The 21542-nt window shown below is 56.5% G+C and overlaps 1 protein-coding gene across 1 annotated transcript in view; it reads left to right on the top strand.

Moving 5' to 3' along the window:
* The window catches only part of SAMD11 (sterile alpha motif domain containing 11), a 106321-nt gene that overhangs the window by 74908 nt on the left and 9871 nt on the right, over positions 1–21542 (top strand). Inside the window, 4 exon segments of the mRNA XM_077312596.1 lie at positions 7202–7349; positions 15022–15137; positions 15487–15565; positions 16471–17213. Coding sequence (XP_077168711.1) covers positions 7202–7349; positions 15022–15137; positions 15487–15565; positions 16471–17213 — 1086 coding nt within the window.

Raw genomic sequence — 21542 nt, forward strand, 5'->3', positions numbered from 1 at the left:
TTCCAGGCCATTTACCCCCTCCCCCCATTTTGTATTCAAAATAACCCACTGGGTGTGCAAACACCATCCTGGCCACATCTCCCACCTGCCCAGTGGGCTGGAATAGGAACTGAGACCTGGGTTCAAATCCCCACTCTTCCCCAAGGACCTTGCTGGGCGACCCTTGCTGGGCCCATCGCTCTAACCCGCCTCGCAGTGGTGTCGTGAGGGCAAAATGGGACTGAGAGATCTTGAACTCCTCGGTGTAAGACTAGGATAAAAATGGCCCGGGGAGACAGACGTGGCCTGAGCATCTGCAGAGACCAGAAACATCCTATTGAGGACACGGGGCTATTCTTAGGCATTTGATTCCCCCAAAAGGGACAGGCAGAGGGCTTTTCTGAGCTCTGCTTTAACTAAGCCCGGGCCTGACTGGGGGAGAATGAGCTGGGGGTGGGGGTGGGGGTGCGTGGGGGGGGGGGGGCTGTAGAGAAAGAGAGAGTGAGCAGAGTTGAAAAGAAAAAGCTTTCTCCATATGGCAAATCCTCTCTCTGACAGATCCTCGCTGGGATGTTGGCCTGAAGGATGCTGGAGGGCATCTTTCTGGCTCCGGCGTTTTCTGGCAGCTGGGAAGGAATCAGCCGGGGGGGCGGGGGGGGTTGTCAGCCCATTCTTCCGGCCGTCACCGCAATCTGAGACAGGCGGCTGGTCGTCGCGACGTGGCTCCAAGAGGCCAAATTAACAACACCGGCCCTGCTAGTTCCACCGGCTTCTATTTAGCACAATCTCCGTGAGTTTTGCTTGGAGACGCTTCCAAAGGCCGCTGGGATTTCCTTCCCAGTGGAAGGTCGAAAGGGGCGGGCTCCTCTTGCTTGGCCAGCCGTATGTCGGCACGTAAACTTTGAGCTGAAGGCACGTGGGGACAGACCTCCCCCGATCTCGGAAGCCACCCAGGGGCAGCCCTGGTTCCTATTCGAACGGGATACTCCAGGGAATTTCAGAGGCAGGCCAGGGCGAACCTATTCCTCTCTGCCCTGTTGCTGGCCCTCTAGAGCAGGGGTAGTCAAACTGCGGCCTTCCAGATGTCCATGGACTACAATTCCCATGAGCCCCTGCCAGCGAACGCTGGCAGGGGTTCATGGGACTTGTAGTCCATGGACATCTGGAGGACCGCGGTTTGACTACCCCTGCTCTAGAGGGACTGGCTGGCCCTTGTACGAGACAGGAGGCTGGGCTAGATGGACCGCTGGCTTGACCCAGTTGGGCCCCTCTTGGGCTCTTATGTCAGGCACCCTATTGCTGGTCAGCAGTGATGGACAACTGGACCTCAGCCTTCCCCTAGCTGAGGTCCAGACTGCCAGGAGCAGAGCTCCTTTTCATCTTGGGAACAGAAAGATGCAGAGCAGAGCCTCGGCGAGTCTGGGCATACCTTTTATTTCCGTCCATGCAAAACGTCAATTGTCTGTGGGCATGCCCAGTGGCACCAGCGAGCGATTTAATAATTTAAGAAACCGTTTTCGCTTTAATTGGCTGCCTGGCCTCCCCCCCCCTCCTCCTCCCCCCTGCCGCCGCTGAGCATTAACATTAATCCCCGCATTCTCAATTCTCCGCGCCTGGAGCCGCCAGCCCCCCTGTAGCATCCGTGTGTCAATCACTCTTGATTTCCGAGCCGTCGGAGAGGGTAGCCTTGTAAATAACGCATAAGCACGGTAGATGTGCGGGGGGAGCCTGCGTGTGTGGGAGGGGAGAAGGAGGGAGGGCGAGGAAGCGGAGCAAAGGGGGGGGCGCCGGTGGATTGTTGCGGTCATTCGGGATCGATGCCGCTCCTGCAACTGGCAGCGCTTCAGGCTTCTAAATTACAGCCCCCCCTTCCCTCCCCCCATGCAATAAGGCACGGCCTGCCTTTTCCAGATAATTAATTTATAAACATTGGAGGCGTTCGGCCACCAGCCGGGGAGAATTCTCTGTGCGGTCTTGGTGAGGCCTGCAGAATATATGTAGGAGTCTGTTTGCCTGGGAAGCGGACAGCTAGCCCTGCAGGTTTCGAAGCCAAAGTGGCAAGCGTTCGGCCAGCAGTCCGGTACTTTTTTGGAAGCTCCCCGGGTGACGCTTTCTCGGTTCACCTCTCTCAAATGCCGGCCTGCCCACGCAGCTCTTCTGGATCCTGGATCCGCAAACCGGGTGCGCTTGCAGGCTGAAGACACACATGAAGCTGCCTCAGGCTGGATTGGCCCATCGGTCCATCTAAATCACGCTCACCTACTCAGACTGGCAGGGGCTCTCCAGGGTCCCAGGCGGAAGTCTTTCCCGTCACCCCCTGCCTGATCCTTTTTAACTGGAGATGCCAGGAATTGAACCTGGGACCTTCTGCAGGCCGAGCAGATATTCTGCCCTTGAGCCACAGGCCCTCCCTGGCGAGGTGGAGGAGAGAATGCTCCATGATTTGGGTTGGGCGTGGGTGCTGCTGTGGCAGGCACCTGGCTTTGCACCCCTGCCACCCAAAATGAAGCTGAGTCAGCATTGTAATGGTGCAGCTGTCAAGGACCAGGACACTTGCAGGGTTTTCAAGGCATGATCAGAAGAGGCTGGCCGTTCCCTCTGTCCGTGTGGCCGCCCTGGACTTCCTCGGGGGTGTCCCATCCAGGGACTAACCAGGTCCGACCCTGCTCAGCTTCTGAGATCTGGCAGCATTGGCCTAACCTGGGCCATCCAGGTCAGGGCTAGGCCTGCTAGTTAATGTAACTTGTGGGGACACAGCTATGCGGGACGGGAGGTGACTAATAGCCCCCCCCCCCCCGTCTCCGGTAGAGTCTCCCATGCAAATCTTTCACCAACTTCCCTGCAAAAAAAAAAAAGCCAAGTTACCACCTTGTTTGCATTCTGTGGGTTAGTTTGTCGGTTGTTTGCTAACCTGTGGGCACTTCCCCCCCCCCACCAATGTGTGTGTAATTTCTTCCTGGGAGAGCCAATGGCTGGCTGTCACTGCAGCTTTTTTTTGGGGGGGGGGAGTGACCCCGAGCGGACGATAGCGGGTTTAAAAGCCCCCAAATGAAAACACATTAAAAGTCCATCTTCTTCCAATCTTGGGAGCCAGGAGGAAAACGAAACCTGGGAAGGGGGAGGGAATCTGCAGGTGGGGGGAAAGTCCCTTCTTGCCTTCGGGTGCCCCCCAGCATTTGCATAAGGAGGGGAAAAGGTTGGCCTGGGGCCCCTCCCTTTCCTTCATAGCCAGCACGTCAGCCGTAAGATTTGCTCCTTCTTTTATTGCCTTGCTGGGCAGCTCTCAAGGCGGCCTAGGTGGGCGGGCCGTCTGTCTCCGGGGTCCTCCCATCCAGGCCTTGACCCCACCGGTCACTTCAGCAAGCGGGGACGTTGTGTGCCTTCCATTCATTCGTGGCGGAGGGAAGGGCCGACGCTCCCCCTCGTCCAGCCTCTCCCAGGGCTGCTTCTCCCCACTGCCGGAGCACTTGAGAGAAAGCCCAGGCCGAGCACAGCTGCAGGAGCCTCTGGCCTGCCTAACGCGCTGCACTGGAGAGGCCCGATGCATGCTGCATGCGGCCTTGCCGGAGTGGGGCTCGCCCCGCCATTGCCCCCGCTGTCGGGAATTAAGTCCTGGCCCCTCATCCGCGGTCTGCCAGGCGGATAAGAGCATCAAATGGAGCAATAAATAAAAGCATTGTCTGGTTCTTCCTACAAACAGCCGCTAATTAGCGCTTGCTAATTACCTAGCGGAGGAAGGATTAACGTTCCTGGTGCAGAGAGATGGGGGGGAGGGGAGGCTGAGCCTCAACAGCTGCTTGGTAGGAATGGTGATCCAGTATGCAGGAGGGGGCAGTTCGGGCAATTGGGGGGCGGAATCCGTGCATGGCTGCCGCCTAAGGACCATTGTCCCGTAGGGCTGGGATATACCTGGAGACGTTGGGGGCAGAGCTGGGAGTGGGCAGAATTTGGGGCAGGAAGGGGCCTCTGAGGAGTAGGATGCTAAGGAGTTTGCCCTCCAACGCAGCCCCTTTCTCCAGGGGAGATGATTTTTATCACCTGGGGATGAGCTGTAAAATTGGGGGATCCCTCAGCCCCACCTGGAGGCTGGCATTCCTCTTACCAGTCCTTGGGGAAGCAAACTCCGGGAGAGTGGGAAAGATTCCCTTTGATGGAAGAGAAACATTTAGAGTTAACTGTTTAAAAATTCTACTTTATGTGTTTGAAACGTTCATTAGCATCCTTTCTAGCTTCCAGGAGCTCAAAGAGCAACAAAACAAAAAAATCCTTCAAACTAAGCAATTTTAAACGGCCAACAGGCAGAAGAAGTAAAATTAATCAAATGCCACTTTCTAAGCCCCCTCCCTTCATATGTCCCCCGTAGTGCAGGGGGTTGGACTAGATGACCCAGGAGGTCCCTTCCGACTCTATTATTCTATGGTTCTATAAGGCATTTTCAAGAATGGCAGAATTATTCCCGTTTTTACACAACTGGGTGTTTGCTCATAACTTTTGCCTAAGGCCACCCAATGACTCCCTGCAGTGACACAAGAGTCAACCAGCACTTTAAAGACTTACGAAAGCGTGGCAGCTTCTTCAGATCCAGCTAGAAACCCTGGATTGAGCTATGTATTGACCTGCTGGTAGATACACCTGGAGCATATTTTACCCGTGCAGCTGCTTTCTACTGCATTGGACCGTTGGCCCAACAAGGTCAGTACTGCTTATTCAAACCGGCAGCTGCTCCTGTAGATCTCAGGTTAAAGGTCTTTCACACCAGCTCCTGCCTGGTCTTTATAAACTAGAGCAGGGGTAGTCAACCTGTGGACCTCCAGATGTCCATGGACTACAATTCCCATGGGCCCTGCCAGCAAGCGCTGGCAGGGTCTCATGGGAACTGTAGTCCATGGACATCTTGAGGACCACAGGTTGACTCCCCCTGAACTAGAGCTTCTAGGGATTGCACCGGGGACCTTCGGCCTGCAGAGCAGATGTGCTTCTCCTGAGCCACACCCCCTTCCCTGGCAGGCACCCCAGATAATTCTCCCACTCCCCTTAGCAAACTCCAGCAGTGGCCCCCACTGAAAGCCACCCCCATCCCCACCCCGGTTAAGCTTCACGGCTCTTTTCCCGACCAGAGGGCATTCGGTCTCTCTCCCCGTCTCTGTGCTCAAAAGCCGAGCCGTGGGGGGCGAACGTTGGTCAGGACAGACTTAGGGTAGCAAGAGAGCGATATATGGGCGGCCGAGGCTGGGGTATAAATAAATCCCGGGCGAATGTGACACTGGAGCAAGCTGCGCGGTGATTTATGGCACGGCTTCTCGGCATCCCTCAGGCAGAGGCCAGGGAGGGAGGGAGGGGAGGGAGCGCAGGTGGAAGCAAGTCTCTGCTCGGAGGGCGGAAGGACTGGCAGGGAGGAGGCAGCGCTGGCACAGGCAGAGGGTTTGGGGGGGGGGTGGAAATCAGCAATCGGCAGGGCAGGGGACTCGATGGGAAGCAGAAGCGGACAGTTGTGGGCCAGCCAATGAGGGCAGGGTGAGTGTTGGCCTGGTCGGAAGATGAACCGTAGGCCCCGGCTGCTTCGGGCCAAGGCCCCACCCAGACATCTGGATTGGCAGCTGTGAGGGCCATTTGGAGGCCTGTTGCCAGAGAGATGGAGCCCAGCCCCAGGAGGGGGCGGGCTTTGAGGAGGCTGCACACCATCCTCTTCCACCTGGACAAATCACTCTGGACTGACAACCGGGCAGGAGTTGCCTCAGGGCATAGGGAGCTCCATTTTGGGTAGAGACACCGCAAGAGAGGAAAGCCACCCGTCAGGCGCCCCATCCCTCCTTGTCCCGCTGCAGAGGTCCTGGCACGGGGGCTGCCACCATTTCTGCCACATCTGCTGCCGGCATGGCCGTTCCTTGGCTTTGGCCCCTCAGCAACCACAGAGTCTCCTCGTGGCCACACAGCCCCTCCCCCCACTCTAGGCCACTTAGCTGTGTGGGAGGGGGAGCTCTCCTGAGCAGGAAGCTGTTGTCCTCGCCCCCCCTCTCCCCCCTGCGCTTTTGGGTATGTTGCACAATTTCCCTTGATTTGCCCGAGTCCAAACCCTCAGGGGGACAGAGGGAGCGTTTGACTGGTTTGGCTCAAGCCCGCCTGTCTCTCGCCGCGTCTAGGAATTCGTCCTAAAGGCCGGTTTTAGACAGGAAGCATCGTATGACAGCGTTGCAGCCGGCCAGCGCTGGAGTGTCAGATCGCTTGGGCTGCCGTCCCGTCTTTCCCTCCGGGTCTCTCCAGCCGCGCTTGACAGTTGACGAGAGGAATCTCTGCTCCGCTGGCCTGTTGTTCTCAGAGCGCAATCCCCCAGGACTGTCGGAGAAAGCCCCAGTTCTCATTAGAACTCCTCTGCGGAGAGGGAGGGAAAGCGAGAAAGGAAGCTGGCTTCTCAGGGCCTTGTGGACAGACTTTCTTGGAAAGATGGAGGGAGGGAGGGAGGCGGGGAGGAGGAGGGCTGCTGCTGAAAGGAGAGGCTGAGGAGACCAGGCTGGGAGCAGGAGAGAAGGGAGGAAAGGAAGGAAGAGGGATCCCTCTGAAGACGTGCAAGGTGTGTGTGTGTGGGTGGGTGGGTGGGGGGTGGGAGGTGTTCTTGGGAGCTCCTCTTGCTGGCTCACAGCTCCCCACGCTTGGCTTTCTCCGTGTTGACCCACGCAAGACAGGGAGCGCCTGCTGTTTATTCCTCCCCGTCTCCCTTCCCTTCAACTTAATCTCGACCAACTGCAGATGTCTCGTACCCCTGCCAGGCAGGCAGGCAGGCAGGCAGAAAGCTGCGGCCGGGCACCGATCCAGATGTACTGGCAGACAGCGTGAGGCTTGCATGCACACATGCGCCTGTAACCTCGATGGGTTGCCGTTCACCTCCCCTTCCTGGCTCATTCTTCCTTCCCTGGCAAGACAACACCGGAAGGGCCCCTCCTCCTGCCAGCTTCCAAAACCGGGATTACGCTGGGACACCAAGCTTGCTCGAAAAGGATTGTTCTGCAAGACTTTCGGGGTGTGTGTGTGTGTGTGGGGGGGTGTGTGGAAGCGAACTGTGGTCAATTAGCAGCACAGGGAAGTTACCACATTTAGAAGCATTCCCAAGACCTTTTCCCAGGCAAGCCCTGGAACATGCATTCTGGGCCTAATCTCCAGCGAGATATGAATCGCTAGAGGGGTCGCTGTTCCGCCTGATGACTCACGCGAGATTTCCCCCCTGCAGACCTCCTCCGGGCGCGGCAAGAGGTGGCGGCGGCCGCAGCACGCAATCCGGGCGCCATGGAGGCCCACCTTCCTTCGGCCGGCAACTCGTCGAGTCAGCGCAGGAAGCAAGGCCTCCCGCAGCACCGGGATTCGCACTTCTCCGAAAGGTACCTGCTGCGCGACCTTCCCGGCTCACCTGGGCTCAGGAAGAGAGAGCGCCGTGCGTGTGGCGCTCCTGGGCGGCTTTCCGGCTCAGCCCCCGGCCGCTCGAGCGGAAAGAACCAGGCAGGAGGTGACGTGGAAGAGCTCCGGCTGAGACCCTGGCGAGCAGCCGCCAGTTGGAGCAGACAAAATCTACGACAGTTGTGCGCTTCGGCGGCCGAATCGGCTGTTCATGCCCGAAGCGGCCACTGGCCGCTTCGGGCATGAACAGCCGCTTCGGCCGCCGAAGTGCACAACCTTAATACCGACCTTATTGGAGCGATGCAGCGTCACGTATGTTCCTGGGAGTGGGCGTGAATTGGCTCGGCTCACCCTCCGGCGTGTCAGGGCCAGGCTGCAGATGACGTAGCGCTTGGAAGGCTTCAAGAGTACAAGTCCTTCCCGGCAGCATTGGAACAGGAGCCGGGTTTGAGCGCCGGGTTGGATTCTGCAGCGGAACAGCGTGAAGTAACCAGAGCACCGGGTGGTCAGTCCGGAGGCAAATAGGACCTAGGGCTGGAGTGGAGGAGGGATCGAGAGGCGGGCCGGCCAGACCAAAGGAGAAGGCTGGGGCAGTGCGGTGGCACAACACGGAAGTCCCCCGGTTCAATCCCCGGCGCCCCCAGTTATAAAGGGCCAGGCAGGAGGTGATGTGAAGGACCTCAGTCTGACACGCCGGAGAGCCCCTGCCAGTCTGAGCAGAAAGGACTGACTTTAGTTTGGGCCAAGGGTCTGATTCCGCAGAAATCAGTTTCACGCGTGGTGTTGATGCTGCTCCTATAACTCGGGCCGAGTCCTGAAGGGCGGACCCGGCTGTCGTCTCTTCTCTTCCGACCTGCGTGAGCCGTTGATCGGTTCCAGCTGTTTGGGGGCTGGCTTCGGGGAAAGAGGCCGGGGCAGTCTGCATAGGCTCAGAGGCATTTCCTCTCCATCCCGAGACTAAGCCCTAAACAAATTCCGATCGTGAAAATTTAAGACCTGCTGAAATGTGGGAGGGGCGGGGAGAGAGCGGCTCCAAGCAGACGTGGATTTCCCCTTTCCGGGGTTTTTTTTTGCCCTGCCGAGGGCCGGCCCTGATGGAGCTCTCCTGGGGCAGAGCAGGATTCGGGGAAGGGGAGGGGGCAGCGATGCACTTTGGCTGACCTGCCCCACAAAACCCCCAAAGCGGGCGAAGCGTGCTGGAGAGAGATCCGCCAGGAATGCGGACATGGGCGGGTTTCGGCTCCGCCGGTCGGCAGGGGAACCTCCCAGGCTCTGTGTGGCCTGGAGAGGTGCCAGGTGCCGGGCTGAGGGATGGCTTTGCTGGAGGAGCAACGGGGGGGGGGGGAGCCGGGGGGGGAGGGCAGGGAACAAACAGAGCGGCCCGTCAGTCGCAGGCTGTGGTCTGCCCCCGGCAAAACAGGCCGTCTGTTTCTTGAATGACGCCTGAGCTCCATTAGGGCAAATTCCGGTCACTGCTTTGCTGCTGACATGTGATGTGGCGGGTTTTGCGCTGGCTCCCATGCTGTGGGCAGAAGGGCGGTGCGCCCTTTGCTCAGATGGCTGTGTGCCAAGGCACCCAGGGGCGCAGGTGTGTGTTGCCATCCTCCAGGTGGGTCCTGGAAATCTCTTGGAAGTGCGTCTGGGGTCCAGATTATGAAGAGTTGGGTTTTGTACCCTGTTTTTCTCTCCCTGACGGAGTCTCGAAGCGGCTTCCAATCGCCTTCCCTTTCCTCTCCCCACAACAGACACCCTGTGAGGGAGGGGAGGCTGAGATGCCAGGGGAGCTCCAGCCACCACCTGGAGACTGGCAACCTTATCTTGGGGAGTCTCAGGCCTAAGGTGTAGCAACGGGGAGAGAGAGACAGAACAGGAGAGTTTTAAGTTGGCTGGTCCGTAGGTCTGCCAGCCCCACATCGGAAAATTCCCGGAGATCTGGGGTCGGGGCCCAGGGGGAGCAGACTCTGGAGAAGGGTCTGACTGCAGTAGCTGGATGGAGACCATGCTGGATGGTCTCCCCCCCCCCCCCCAAAGCAGCTATTTCCTTCAGGGCAACTGACCTCGGGTGGGAGGGAATCATCGGCACTTCCAGGATCTCTCTCAGCCCCACCGGGAGGAGGGCAGCCCTAGCTGGGGGGTGGCCTTAATGGAGATCAATTCAGGTGGACCCCCACTTTAGTCCGGGGCAGCCGATTGCATTTGAGACCCACCAAGCATAATTCTGAGCATAAGCATTCGTGGGCATGCATGCTTCACAGAAAGCTTGCACAAGGAAGCTCGCAGCCAGAACGAAACGTGGTTTGATTCCGAATTCACATTTAATTCTGGGGATAGACCTTTGCCTGCATGCACACGACAGCTTATGCCCAGAATAAAACTTGGTTGGTCTTAAAGGTGCCCCTGGACCCAAACTTTAGTCTTAATGTGGATCTAAAGAGAATATATATATATATATATATATATATATATATATATATATATATATATATATATATATATATATATATATATATATATATTTTCTCCCTCCTCTCGGACACCTTTGTGGCAACAGAACCGGCTTCCTGTGCTGCTTTGCTGCGGGGAAAGGCAGGACTGAGCCCCAGACGGCGTGCACAGAAACGCAGCCTCTGCAGGGTTAACCTCCATCCCCCTCCCCCCGCCCGCCGCCCCCCTCCCCCCGGCCTTGTGTGCTCTGCATCTGGCTGCCACAGTCGTTTTTTTGTGTGTCAATAAGGTAAATCAAAGCTGCTTTTGTGCGAGCTGCCGAACTCTTCTGAAGGAGCAGGGCGGAGGGGAGGCTCGGAAAAAAGCAGGTAGGCGGGGTGGGGGGTGGGGGGGTGGCCTGGGTGGGAGCCAGCCTGGCCAAGCAGGCGGGGGCGGGGGGGGGGAGGCAGCCCAAAGGGCTCCGTCTCAAACAGAACAAACTGCAGGTAGATTTATGGCGTCTGCCTTTCCCGGGAGTCAGGCAATAATGCATGGGGGGTGGGGGGAGGGAAGCGGCTTGGCGTGGTGCTAAAATTCCATTTCAGCTTCCTGTCGGGAGCTCCGCGGGGATTAGGTCAGTTGGCGGATGCGGCAGCAAGAATAATTAGCCACTGCAGAATTCAGCCATTAGCGGGGAGGTGGAGGGAGGGGAGGGGAGGCCCCGCTGGCGATGCTCGGGTTCCTTTCGGAGGGTGGCGGGTGCAAAGGAGCCCCACGGGGCTGTCTTGATGCGTCAGGGTGGTCCAGCGGAGCATGGGAGGCAGCCGGGCAGGGATGGTTTTATGCTGACGGGGGCTCAGGAAGAAGCAAAGGTGGGGGGCTGGGCCCGCGAGTGGCCGGGGGCCTTGTTTTCAGCCCCCAGCTGGTGGCAGCCCAGGAAGGACCCCTCCTCACCGGAGACCTTGGAGAGGCACTGCCAGGAAGTACACAGGGGTCAGCAGTGCCGAGATCCAAGTAGACGGTACCGGGTTAGGCAGGCCAGCGGTCTGTCTCAGTTCAGGGGGGGGGGGCAGGTGTGCAGCCTGCGACCCTTCAGAGGTGCAGAAAGGGAGCAAACTGGGTTTGGAACTTCAATTTCTTTTCTTTTTTATGTCCTTAACCTCAGCTGCCCATCCCCACTCCCATCAGAATGCCAACTGAGCATCCAGGCAAGGGGCACGGCACAGGGGGTGAAGGAGGAGCTGCAGAAAGGGGTGTTGTCCCTCCCCTTGTCTGACACCCTCCTCCCAACGCATGCACGTTGTTCCTGTCATGCAGGCAACAAGGCAGGAAGCACATTCAGAAAGAGGTAGATAAGGACCGTGGAGGCTCCAAAATTCAGTCTCCCTGGCTGTGAAGGTCACTGCATGGCCTTGAACCAGCCACCAGCTCTCAGCTTTTCCTACCCCACAGGGTTGTTGTGAAGATACAAGTGAGGAGGGAACCTCCCGAGGTCCTCAGCGAGATAAAATGCATTGGGCAATTCCCCTTCACCAGTCCCTGCGGTTCCCAGTCTGCCCCCCCACTCTGCGGGTGCACCCTTGACTTAAACCCTCTGCTGCCTCCCCCACCCCACCCCACCCCTGAAACTGCCCTGTTCCCCAAATCGGGTGACCCAGCCCGTTTGCACGCCTTTGACACAGGGGCAGCCGAGACGGGGTTAAAAATGCAAAGCACCGCTTTAGCAGTATAATGTGTAACCTCGTAATGACTCAAAGTATTGATTATTTGAACGCCATTAGCGCTTATTGTTAAAGAAAAGTCAATACTTTTAAAGCCTCGTGAAGCATTTGACTCCTTCTTAAAGGACATATCAAATTTAGCAACAGGCCGTTAAAAAACCCTACCTACCTCTCCTGGCATGCAAGCTGCAGGCACCCCCACCCCCCACCCACCCACCCTCCCACCCACCCGCCCACGCAGATGTGTGCAAGGACGGCAAGCCAGGATTCTTTCCTTAGCGCTGATTTGCTAATCGCCTTTGGGCGCGAATGCAGAATCAGACCTGTTTGCTGGGGATTAATTAATGCAGCTTAATCATCGCCCCGTTGGCTTTGCGATCGTGAAATCCGGAAGCCAGAGGAGAACCCTCGCTCCGGGGACCCCTCCCTCCCTCCTCCCCCCAATCTTGCCGCCGCTTTGCATCGGGTTCCTGCTCTGATTGGCTAATAGGCATTTTTTAAAAACCAGTTTATTCTGCAGAGTATCCTACTTTGCATAATGTATTCCGATTTTGTAATCGTACCGAAGGGCATGCCGCTGGACTGCCGTTCCTCTTCAATGCCAAACCGTACTGAGACCCCCCCCCCCCAACTCTGGCTTTGGAGACCCCAGCAGGCCCGGCCGTGACACTTCCAGATTCAGGACGGAAAAAAAGAAAACAGTTCTTTACCCAATGAGTGATTTGAAATTTGCAGCCCGAGGATGTAGTGGTGGCCACAGGCATAGATGGCTTTAGATAGACCAATTTGATAGATTGATGGAGGGGAATCTATCAGTGGCTGCTAGCCATAGTGACTGAGGGAACCTCCATGTTTAGGGGCACTAAACCCCTGAATCCCAGAGCCAGGAGGCAGCATCAAGGGAAGGCCTCAACCTCTCTGCCCTGTTGACCACTAGGGATGGTTCTGGGTGAGACCGGAGGCTGGATTGGATGGACCCCCGGTCTGACCCAGCAGGGTTTGGCCCACTGGTCCAACAGGGCTGCTCTTACGTAAACTGGGAGTCTTGCATTATGTTCAAGCATATCTGGACAGTCATAAAAGCTAGAAACTTGCTGTTCTGTCTTAGAATAAAAGCTGAAACCGCCAGGAAGCTTTTTCCAGCACGAGCTGCCACAGGAGATCCATGGCCTTGCAGCTCTTCCTTTTAATGCCCGCCTGTCTCCTGATGCTTCGGCCTTGCATAATCAGCCCCGGCCCTGCTTGTTCCAAGTCCAGCTTTTCCATTTGTGCCTTTTTCACTCGTCTAAACTCTGACCACTGCATAACCTTCTCTGGCTCCATGGCGACAGCTTCCTTCTCCCTCCCTCCCTCCCTCCCTCCCTCCCTCCCTCCCGAACATCTTATCTTGCTCGCAATCCCATCAGGCCCTGGAGCCACAGTGGATCAATGCGTCCTCAAAGGGAAAGAGAACAGACAGTGCAGCACACCATGCCGGGAGCCAAAAAGTTCATGCAGGAGAAGAGCCGAGATTTAGCATCCGAAGGAGAAGGGGGGTCTTCTAGCCCAGTGTCAGGATTGCCCCAGCTTGGGGTACAAACAAATAACCGTGAATAAAATCCAGATCTCGCCACCCCGTAATTCCTTAATGGCAGGGTGCCCCCGGACATGGATAGCCTGATGTCAGATCTTGCAAGGTTGGCACGGAATAGTATTTGGGTGGGAGACCGCAAAGGGAATTCATTGCCATGGATGGCACTTTGGCAGGCAGTGGCAAACCACCTCTCTCTGGCTTTAAAAGCCCTTTGAGGTTGCCGTAAATCACTTTCAAGACAGCCCAAAGCTTGTCTCGGCTTCAATGTATTTATATGCTGCCCTTCCTTGTGAGCTCTTCTCCGGTTCCACGTCTCCCCCCCCTCCCCCCGGCAGTAGACTGGCCACTTGCACTGCGACCTAAGCTAACCGTGAAATAACCGTACTCGACTTGAGTCAGTTACCCTCTCGCGGCCTAACCTACCTCGCAGGGCTCTTGAGAGGATGAAGTGGAGAAGAGGAGGATGCCTTGTGTCCCTGTTGGGGAGAATAAACAAGTCAGTTTTTTCTCTCTCCCCCTTGCCATGTGCGGGGAGGGAGGGGGGTCTTGCCGGTGCCGCTTGGCCCGAAAACGGTTAACCGCCACTTGATTTCCTAAATTGCTTCCTCCAGGCCGCGCGGCACGTCTGGGAGGCTCTTCTCCCCATGATTACGGCTAATTACGATCGAGCGGGCCCCCTCCCGGCCCCCGCCCTGCCGCTTTAATTGTCCGTTATTCATCCGCCAGGCTGTCCGGAGCGGCCGAGCACTTGGCAGGCTGGCGACCGAGGCCTTGGCTAATTGTGAGGCCTCGGGGATTAGGGCAGGTGATTACACACTTCATGGTGTAATTACATAAGCATCGCTTGGCTGCTGCCCGGCGCTGAGCCCCGAAGGTCATGCGCTGCGTTACCTGAGATTAATTGGCGCTGCCACTGGAGTGCGAGGCTCTGGCAGAGCGGTTATACGATTAGCATTAACATTTCAACAGCGACAGATCGATCCGTGGCTCTCCTCCAGACACCGGGAGCCGTGCAATTAGTTTAGAGGAGAGCTCCAGAAGGGAGGAGGAGGAGGAGGAGGAGGAGACCCGAAACTGGGCCAAGGGGGCTGTGGAGACGGACAGGAAGGGGACCGGGTGGGGATTACGCAGGTGGGGCGGAGGAGGCGGAAAGCTGGGGCGGAGGGACGGATGCAGAAGCGAGATGCTCTTCCGAGGGGAGGGGAATTTAACCCCCCTCCCCCCGTTTTATCCCCCCCCCTCTCTACAGACGGAGCATGCGTACTGCCTCATTAGGACGAAAATCCTGTCCTTTCCGTTTTTGCATAACTCCATCCCCCCCCCCCCAATTGGCGTGCTTGGAGCAGATTGGCTGGGGTTTAAGATGATTATTTATTGGAATAATATGGCCCAGCGAGAGGCAAACATTTCAGCCTGTCCTCCGTTTCCAAGAAGGTGCCATTCCCTATAAGTGCTTAATATTCATAGCGCCCGAGGCCACATTCACTCAGCGGAGGTAATTGGCGGCCAGGGCTTTACTGGGGGGGGGGCAGTCGCCGTTCAGCCGTCCCCGCATCTCGCCCAAAAACCGCCTTGGAACTTTTCAAAATGGTCCAAGCGAGGGTAGAGCAAGGACCGGTTCGGGCCCAGGATGGGAACGTTGGGTTTTTTCTCCAGGTTGCCTGAGGAATCGGCCACAGATGGGGACACACGTGGAAGGGCAGAGGAAGTATGAATTTCGGAAGGTGGGCTCCAAATCAGAGACCACAGAAAGAGGAGTTGGAGCAGCACCAAACAGATGTTTCTTTGCCACCCAGCAATCCTTTTGATTTGATTATAGACATTTGTGCCTTCCTCCCAACAATTTGACCACTGAACTTTCTACCTTGTTTTTTTACAGAACTCTGCCAGCCTTCCTAAGAGAAATGCTTAACACCCTCTCTGTTTTTCCCCTTCTAGGGAGATGTCCCATCCACCACCACTTCTGTCGCCTCAAAATGCTCCCCATATTGCATTAGGCCCCCATCTGAGACCCCCTTTCTTAGGGGTGCCCTCAGCTTTGTGCCAAACGCCAGGTAAGTGCAAGGCCCGGTGTTGCTGGGTGCGGGGAAGGGGTAGTCCTCCCAGTTCACTGAGGCTTGTATGCCAGAGCTTACTGGTGGGTGGTATCTTCCCTTAGATAGGCAATTGGAGTTTCCTACCGAAATGTCTTACCCCAGCCCTGTTGGCGTACATCTGGCCCTCAGGTGAGCCCTGGTGACGAAGGCAAAACTAATCTCAGCGGAGTGATAAGAACACACGCCAAAGGTCCTAGGTTCAGTCCCTGACACTCCTCCGTGAAAGATCTCCGGTGACCTGGCTCAGTGTATTCCTTAGTGTGTAATTCTGCTCTCTCTCTTAACCCCCCCCCCCATCTATTTGCAGGTTACGGGTTTCTACAGCCAGCCCAAGCTGAGATGTTTGCACGGCAGCAGGAGATGCTAAGGAAGCAGAACCTGGCCAGGTTAGAAGTGCAGTTTGTGACCAACCTTGCTGGGTAGCTGGGCAAAAGGGGGTGCCCCACACATCCGCTCCCCCATCCCTCTCCTCCCATGACCCACGCTGTCCCGAGGGAGCCCCCTCCTGTGTCCACGAAGAGGGTGAGAGATTAGCAGGCGGGCTTCATTGAGCCGTGACGATTAAGACCGGGCCAGAGGTTCTGCCCCTCTCTTCCAACGCTTGTCTTCCACCCAGTTTCCTCCCAAGCCCAACAGGACCATCTTTACCTTGAGTATTTCTGTGCTCCAGGGAGCTTACAACTGAACACGAAATAGCTGTGTAAAGCCAAGCCGTTAAAAACAAACCACTGGACCTAAACAGCATAAAAAAAAATATCCATAAATCAGAAGCAGAACACAAACTTTTAAGATTTAAAAACAAAACCAAACCTGAACAACCGGATTTGAGTCCTGTAGCACCTTAGGGAGAGGAAGGGAAGGTGACCGTAAGCCACTTTGAGACTCCTTCGAGCAGTGAAAAACAGGGCATGAAAACCGACTCTCCTCCTTCGAGACCTTGGTCAGAGCATTGACCTCTCCAAAGTTCATAGGCTGATTATGTCACTCTGTAAGGTGCTTTGGGCCTCAGATCTAGTTCTTCCGCTGTAGACGGACATGGGCCCCCTCTGAAACTGTGGCGGGAAGAGCCAAATGAATCACTCACGGGGGGAGAGGGGAGCATCCAGGACATCCTTGCTGCCAGTGGAGACAAAATTCTGATCGACATAAGACAATACTTCAGAGTTTCTGGGCTGCATCTTAAAGTCCTTCCCGGTAAGGCCTTGCCCAAGGCCATGCAGACTGGACCTCCGTTCGATATTCAGCCCTCTCTCTCTCTCTCTCTCCCTCTCTCTCTCTTGTGTCTGTCTAGGCTAGAGATGTCGGCCGAGATCATCCGGCAGAAGGAACTGGAGAACCTGCACCGGCAGAGGCTACTGGCCGGCGACCCAATGACCCTGCACCCGGGCCTTCCGCCGGACCATCCGGCTCTGCGCAACGTCCACGACATCCCCGAGGGGCATCCTCTTCGGGACGAGCTCTCGCGGAGGAACGCCATGCTAGTGCTCCGGCACAACAACACCCCGCTGCTGTCGCTGAACCATCACGGAGTGCCCAGCGCCTCCACCACCCCTCCCAAGGAACAGGGCGGCGGCAGCAGCGGTGGCGGCGGTGGAGGCGGCGGCAGCAGCAGCAGAAGGGCGAACCGCAAGTCGGCGCACCACCGGGCCGAGGCGTCGGGCCAGAACGAACCCAAAGAGCTGTCGGAAAGCAGGGCCCCGGACGGCAACGACGAGGAGATGAAGGATTCGGAGAGCGATGCCGAGGCCAACGACGAGAAGCCGGAAAGCGTGAAGGCGGAGAGCAGCGCTTCGGCCAGCGAGCTCAAGGAGTGCAAAGAGACGGCGAAAGCCTGCGACGGAGCCAAAGAACTCGGCGACCTGGCCGCCGGCCAGAATGCTCCTTGCAGCTCCTCCAGTGCCGACTCTCCCAGCCACCTCCTTGGCCCGGTCGTCAACAAGACTGAAGCCAAATACCTCCCTCCGGCGTCTCTCCCGCCGCCTCAACCCCTGCCGTTCGGGTTCCCCTACACCGTGAGCCCCTATTTCCATGCAGGTAGGTGTGAGCCCTGGGAAGTCAGAGTTTGACGGGAAGGCCCTTGACTGCAGCGGTCTGTCATTTGGTCAGAACTTTGCATAAGCCTGTCCTTCCGAGGTCAAGCAGGAGCAAGTCTGGGTAGATCTCCTGGGAAGTCCACAGATTCCATCCTAAATTCCAGTTTGGAAGAAAGGGGTCGGACAAGACCACCCTCCCTGCCAGGGAGGAAGCTGGGGCTCAGCCAGGCCAGTCTCCGGGACCCCTGAGCTAGCTGGGCCTGGGGGGCCCACCAGGGAAATGTCCCAGTGGCCCAAAGGGCGGCATAATTGCGCCCCCCTCTTAAGGGAGGCCCATGAAGCAGGCCAGGGGATGATGCCCTGCTGCCTCTTTCCATCTCTCCAGGCCCACTGCCAAGGAGGGCGGCCGGGGGAGCTTGAGTGTTCTGCCTGCGGCGTGGCTGATGTGCCTCCAGCTCTGTTGGATGCTTGTGGGCTGCGGTGGAATTCCCGGCCTCCTTGGTCTGGCCCTCGTCCCGCCCTTCCCTGGGAAAGCTTCCTGCCAGACACTGATGAATTGTGGGGCTCCGGAGGAGGCCGGTAAAGATGATGATGGACATTCAGGGCTTGACCTCTGAGAGGAAAGGCCGAGAGCATCGCATAGGAGTTTGACCGCCTGAAAGGGAGAGTGGGGTCAGACGGCTGCCGGAATAGCCTGCACAGCGGGTGCTGGGGGTGAAGATGGACATGGTGGGTGAGGTGGTCCTCCTTAGGGTGGCCAACCTCCAAAAAAGACCATTTCCCTTGGAGAAAAATGGCTGCTGGGGGGGGGGCTGTATGGCCTTTTACGCCAATGAACCCCCTCCCCACCCTCAGCTCCACCCCCAAAACCTCCAGGGTGCTAACTTGTTATGTAACTTGCGCACACACAGAATTAGAGGTGGTGAAGTATTGAGATTCCTTCCTTCCTTCCTTCCTTCCTTCCTTCCTTCCTTCCTTCCTTCCTTCCTTCCTTCCTTCCTTCCTTCCTTCCTTCCTTCCTTCCTTCCTTCCTTCCTTCCTTCCTTCCTTCCTTCCTTCCTTCCCCATGTACATGATGGGGAATATGATGGTAGAATGAACTACTCTCACGCAGACTACATGGAGGAATCAACATTTTGAATGCTCTCTATGTAATAAAAAAGCCCTGTCAACAGAAAACTAGTTCCTCAGGGAGAGCCGTTGTGTCCTTTGCCTGCTATGCTAGCTTTCTGCCAGCTGAGAGGCTTGAATGCAGCTTCCTCCACCCCCTGCATCCTGAGCTGGTGTTCCCTGTTCTTGTTCTGCTTCACAACAAGGCTTGAAAGGGAAAGCCAACCAGGAAGGATCCTCAAGGGATGCGTCCGTGTTGCAAATATCGTGTCTAGGAGGTCCGCCGGCTGAACCCCTCCCTGTGCACACACACCCCGGCACAAAATTCCTGTTCAGACCGGCTAGCCTCTCCCGTCAGAGGAAAAGGCCTCTGGTCTTTTCCTGGCTGCAGGGATCCAACGTGCATTTCTTTGCCTCAATGTGTGACAGTATTGAATTTTGTTTTAATCGTCCACCTTCAGCCTGACATGTCATTTCATTTATTAAAATATTTATACCCGCTTTTTTGACAGAAGTAACCCGCAAGGTGATCGATAAAAAAACAGTTAAAACCCGCGCATTAATTTAAAAAAAAACGATAAAAATATAAATGTCAGCAGGACGCCGGCATAAATAACCAAGATCAATAGAAATAATCAGCAGAATGAACACATTGCCCCCCCCCCCCAAGAAATCAGGGGAGAAAGCTGGTGGTGATGATGACCCCTCTCTTTGGAGCCCCAGAAGGGCTCTTTGAAAGAGCAGCTTTGACCTGAGGCCTTTCCCTGGGGGAAGAGCTCCGTGGCTTCAGAGCCACCAACAAGCAGGCCCTGCTTGGGATCCGTACGGCCTGGATGGAGATGCTCTGCACGGAAGTCCATCTCTGCAGTGGATTGGTCACGCAGAGTTTGGGCTTTTCTGTTTTTGTCCAAACCTGGCAGGAGAGGTTTGACCTTGCATTTGTATTTCTAGGAAGTGGCTTTGTCCTTCCCTGGCAGTGATCTATTGCTTATTTAATTTGACAGACTTAAACCCCCGTCTTTTTCACCAGGGGTGTCTCTGACATCAAAATGGCAATAAAGTTAAATTCAAAACTGACCCCCCCCACACACACACACACACCAAGATCCTCTATAATTGAAAAAGTGTCAGCACCAAAACCAGCTGAAATCTGTTTACTTGTATGCATCGGTGCATGAATATTTGGGGATGGAGCCTGGGAAGGATGGGGGTACATTGCCATAGAACTCCCCCCCCCTCGAAAACATCTCCTTTCACCCTCCGGCGCAGCCATTTTCTCCAAGGGAACTGATCCCCGTCGCCTGGAGATGAACTGTAATTCCGGAAGACCCCCCCGGGCCCCCCCTGGCCTCCCTAGCTCCTAGCTCGCTGTCGTGCTGAGTGATACGAGCCTGAAGAAGACAGGAGGACTGTGACTAGAGAGGAGAGGGGAGGCTCTGCCCGGGATCCCAGGGGGAGGCTGGCCGCATTCCAAGGAGGAAGGGGGGAGGGCGCCTCCTCCGGCACCGTGGAGGCAGAGAGCCGATTTCTATCCGCGGTGACAGAAAATTGACGAGGGTCAATTCCCGAGCTGCCTCGTGAAAGCCCAGCCGCTGCCAGATGACCTCATCTCGTCAGGGCTTGGGCTGCGTGCGTCCGGCCCCCCCTCCCCTCCCCTCCCCTCCCCTCCCGTCCTTCGGAAAAGGTGAAGGATGGAACGGCGAGAGGCTAAAATCTTCATATCGATCGGCAGTCTGGAGAGCAATTAACGCCAGCCTGCCAGGGCCGGCTCTGTGACCCCAGCTCTCCGCGGGGGCAGCGGGGGGAGAAATAACAAGATGGATTAAACCCCTTCGGTGTGGGTCAGCTGCGTGGGGCTGCTCGGAAGAACAGGCCTTTTTCCGCTGCTCATTTCGGATTCCCGGCCCTAGAAGGGGAGGCCGCGGCTGGGATTCTGCTTGCGGCAGGAGTGCGTGGCTGTTCACAAGTGCGCAGAGATTGGCCCCTCTCCTTCCTTGGAAGAACCTGATTTCTGTGGCCGTGTGCTCACTATCAGCCAGGGGTCCCCAGCCTTTTTAAGCCTGCTGGCACCTTTCAGATTCTGGTGCCAGGATGGTGGGCAGGTGGGGCTGCAGGCGGTGGAAACAGCCACAATACAAGGGATCGAGGTTATTGTGTAGCTTCCATGGTCACTCTTCTACGTTTAAGGCAGAGGTCCTGTTTTCCTAGGTTGCCTCTTAAATTGCGCAGCCAGTCAGAAGCCCTGGTGGGCCAAGCCCCTCCTCTTTGGAGACCCCTCCTGTAAACTTGGTTGGTTTGATACGGCTTTAATTGACAGTAGGGTTGTGTGTGGTGGTGGCCGAATCGTCCTGGAACGGCCAATTCGGATGCCGCCGCACACAACCCTAACTGACAGCGTACCGAAAAGAGTCTGAGGAACTGAGGTTCCCATAAGAGATCTGAGGGGGGAGTCATGAAAGCCCAGGGACCATGCTCAGACAGCCCTGTCTGGACAACTCAGGAAAGCAAGCCAAGTGGCGTGTCTTTCCCCAGAGGTTTGTAAACAACGTCAGCATCTCTTTCTTTTGGCCAGAGATTGATAAGACTAAGGGGAAAGAATCTGGGGGTAACACACTTGAGTTTTCTGGTTACAGAATTTGAATCTCTGTGTGTTGAAATTAATCTTTCAGGGTCCAGAGTGAGTGAGTGTGTGTGTGTGTGTGAGAAAGAGAGAGAGAGAGAGAGAGAGAGTGCGTGTGTGTTGAAATTAATCTTTCCGGGACCAGAATCTGGGGCAGGAATATGGCCCTTTGATGGCAGAATTCGGAGTTGGCGAAGGGCAAAGTCTTAGCTCCTCGGTATTTAAAGGTCAGGCCGTGGAAGGGGCCGGGGCTCTTGGAGATTGCTCTGCTTGTGGGTGGGCAGGGTCACTCCGGCTGAATTGGAATCGGGGGGGGGGGGAGGGGGCTGCAAACGCAGGCCGCTCTCTTGGGCCTGCCTGGCTGAGTCAGGGACGTTTCCTTTGCTCCTTCCCTGCTGTGTTTGTTTGGCCTCCTGGAGGTTCGCCGGGGCCGGCTGACTTTGGCACAAGCGGCCCTCTCGCGTCTCTCCTCCGCGCTCCGGAAGCAGCCGAAAAAGCGCTTCGTCCCCCCCCCCCCCCGGGCGTCCTCGGCAGCCTGGAAACTTTTCTGCCAGGAGACGTCCTGATTTTCCTAGCGGAGCGGCAAGCAAGGAAGGATGT

The sequence above is a fragment of the Paroedura picta genome, chromosome 15, assembly GCF_049243985.1.
Source record: "Paroedura picta isolate Pp20150507F chromosome 15, Ppicta_v3.0, whole genome shotgun sequence".
Classification (NCBI taxonomy): Eukaryota; Metazoa; Chordata; class Lepidosauria; order Squamata; family Gekkonidae; genus Paroedura; species Paroedura picta.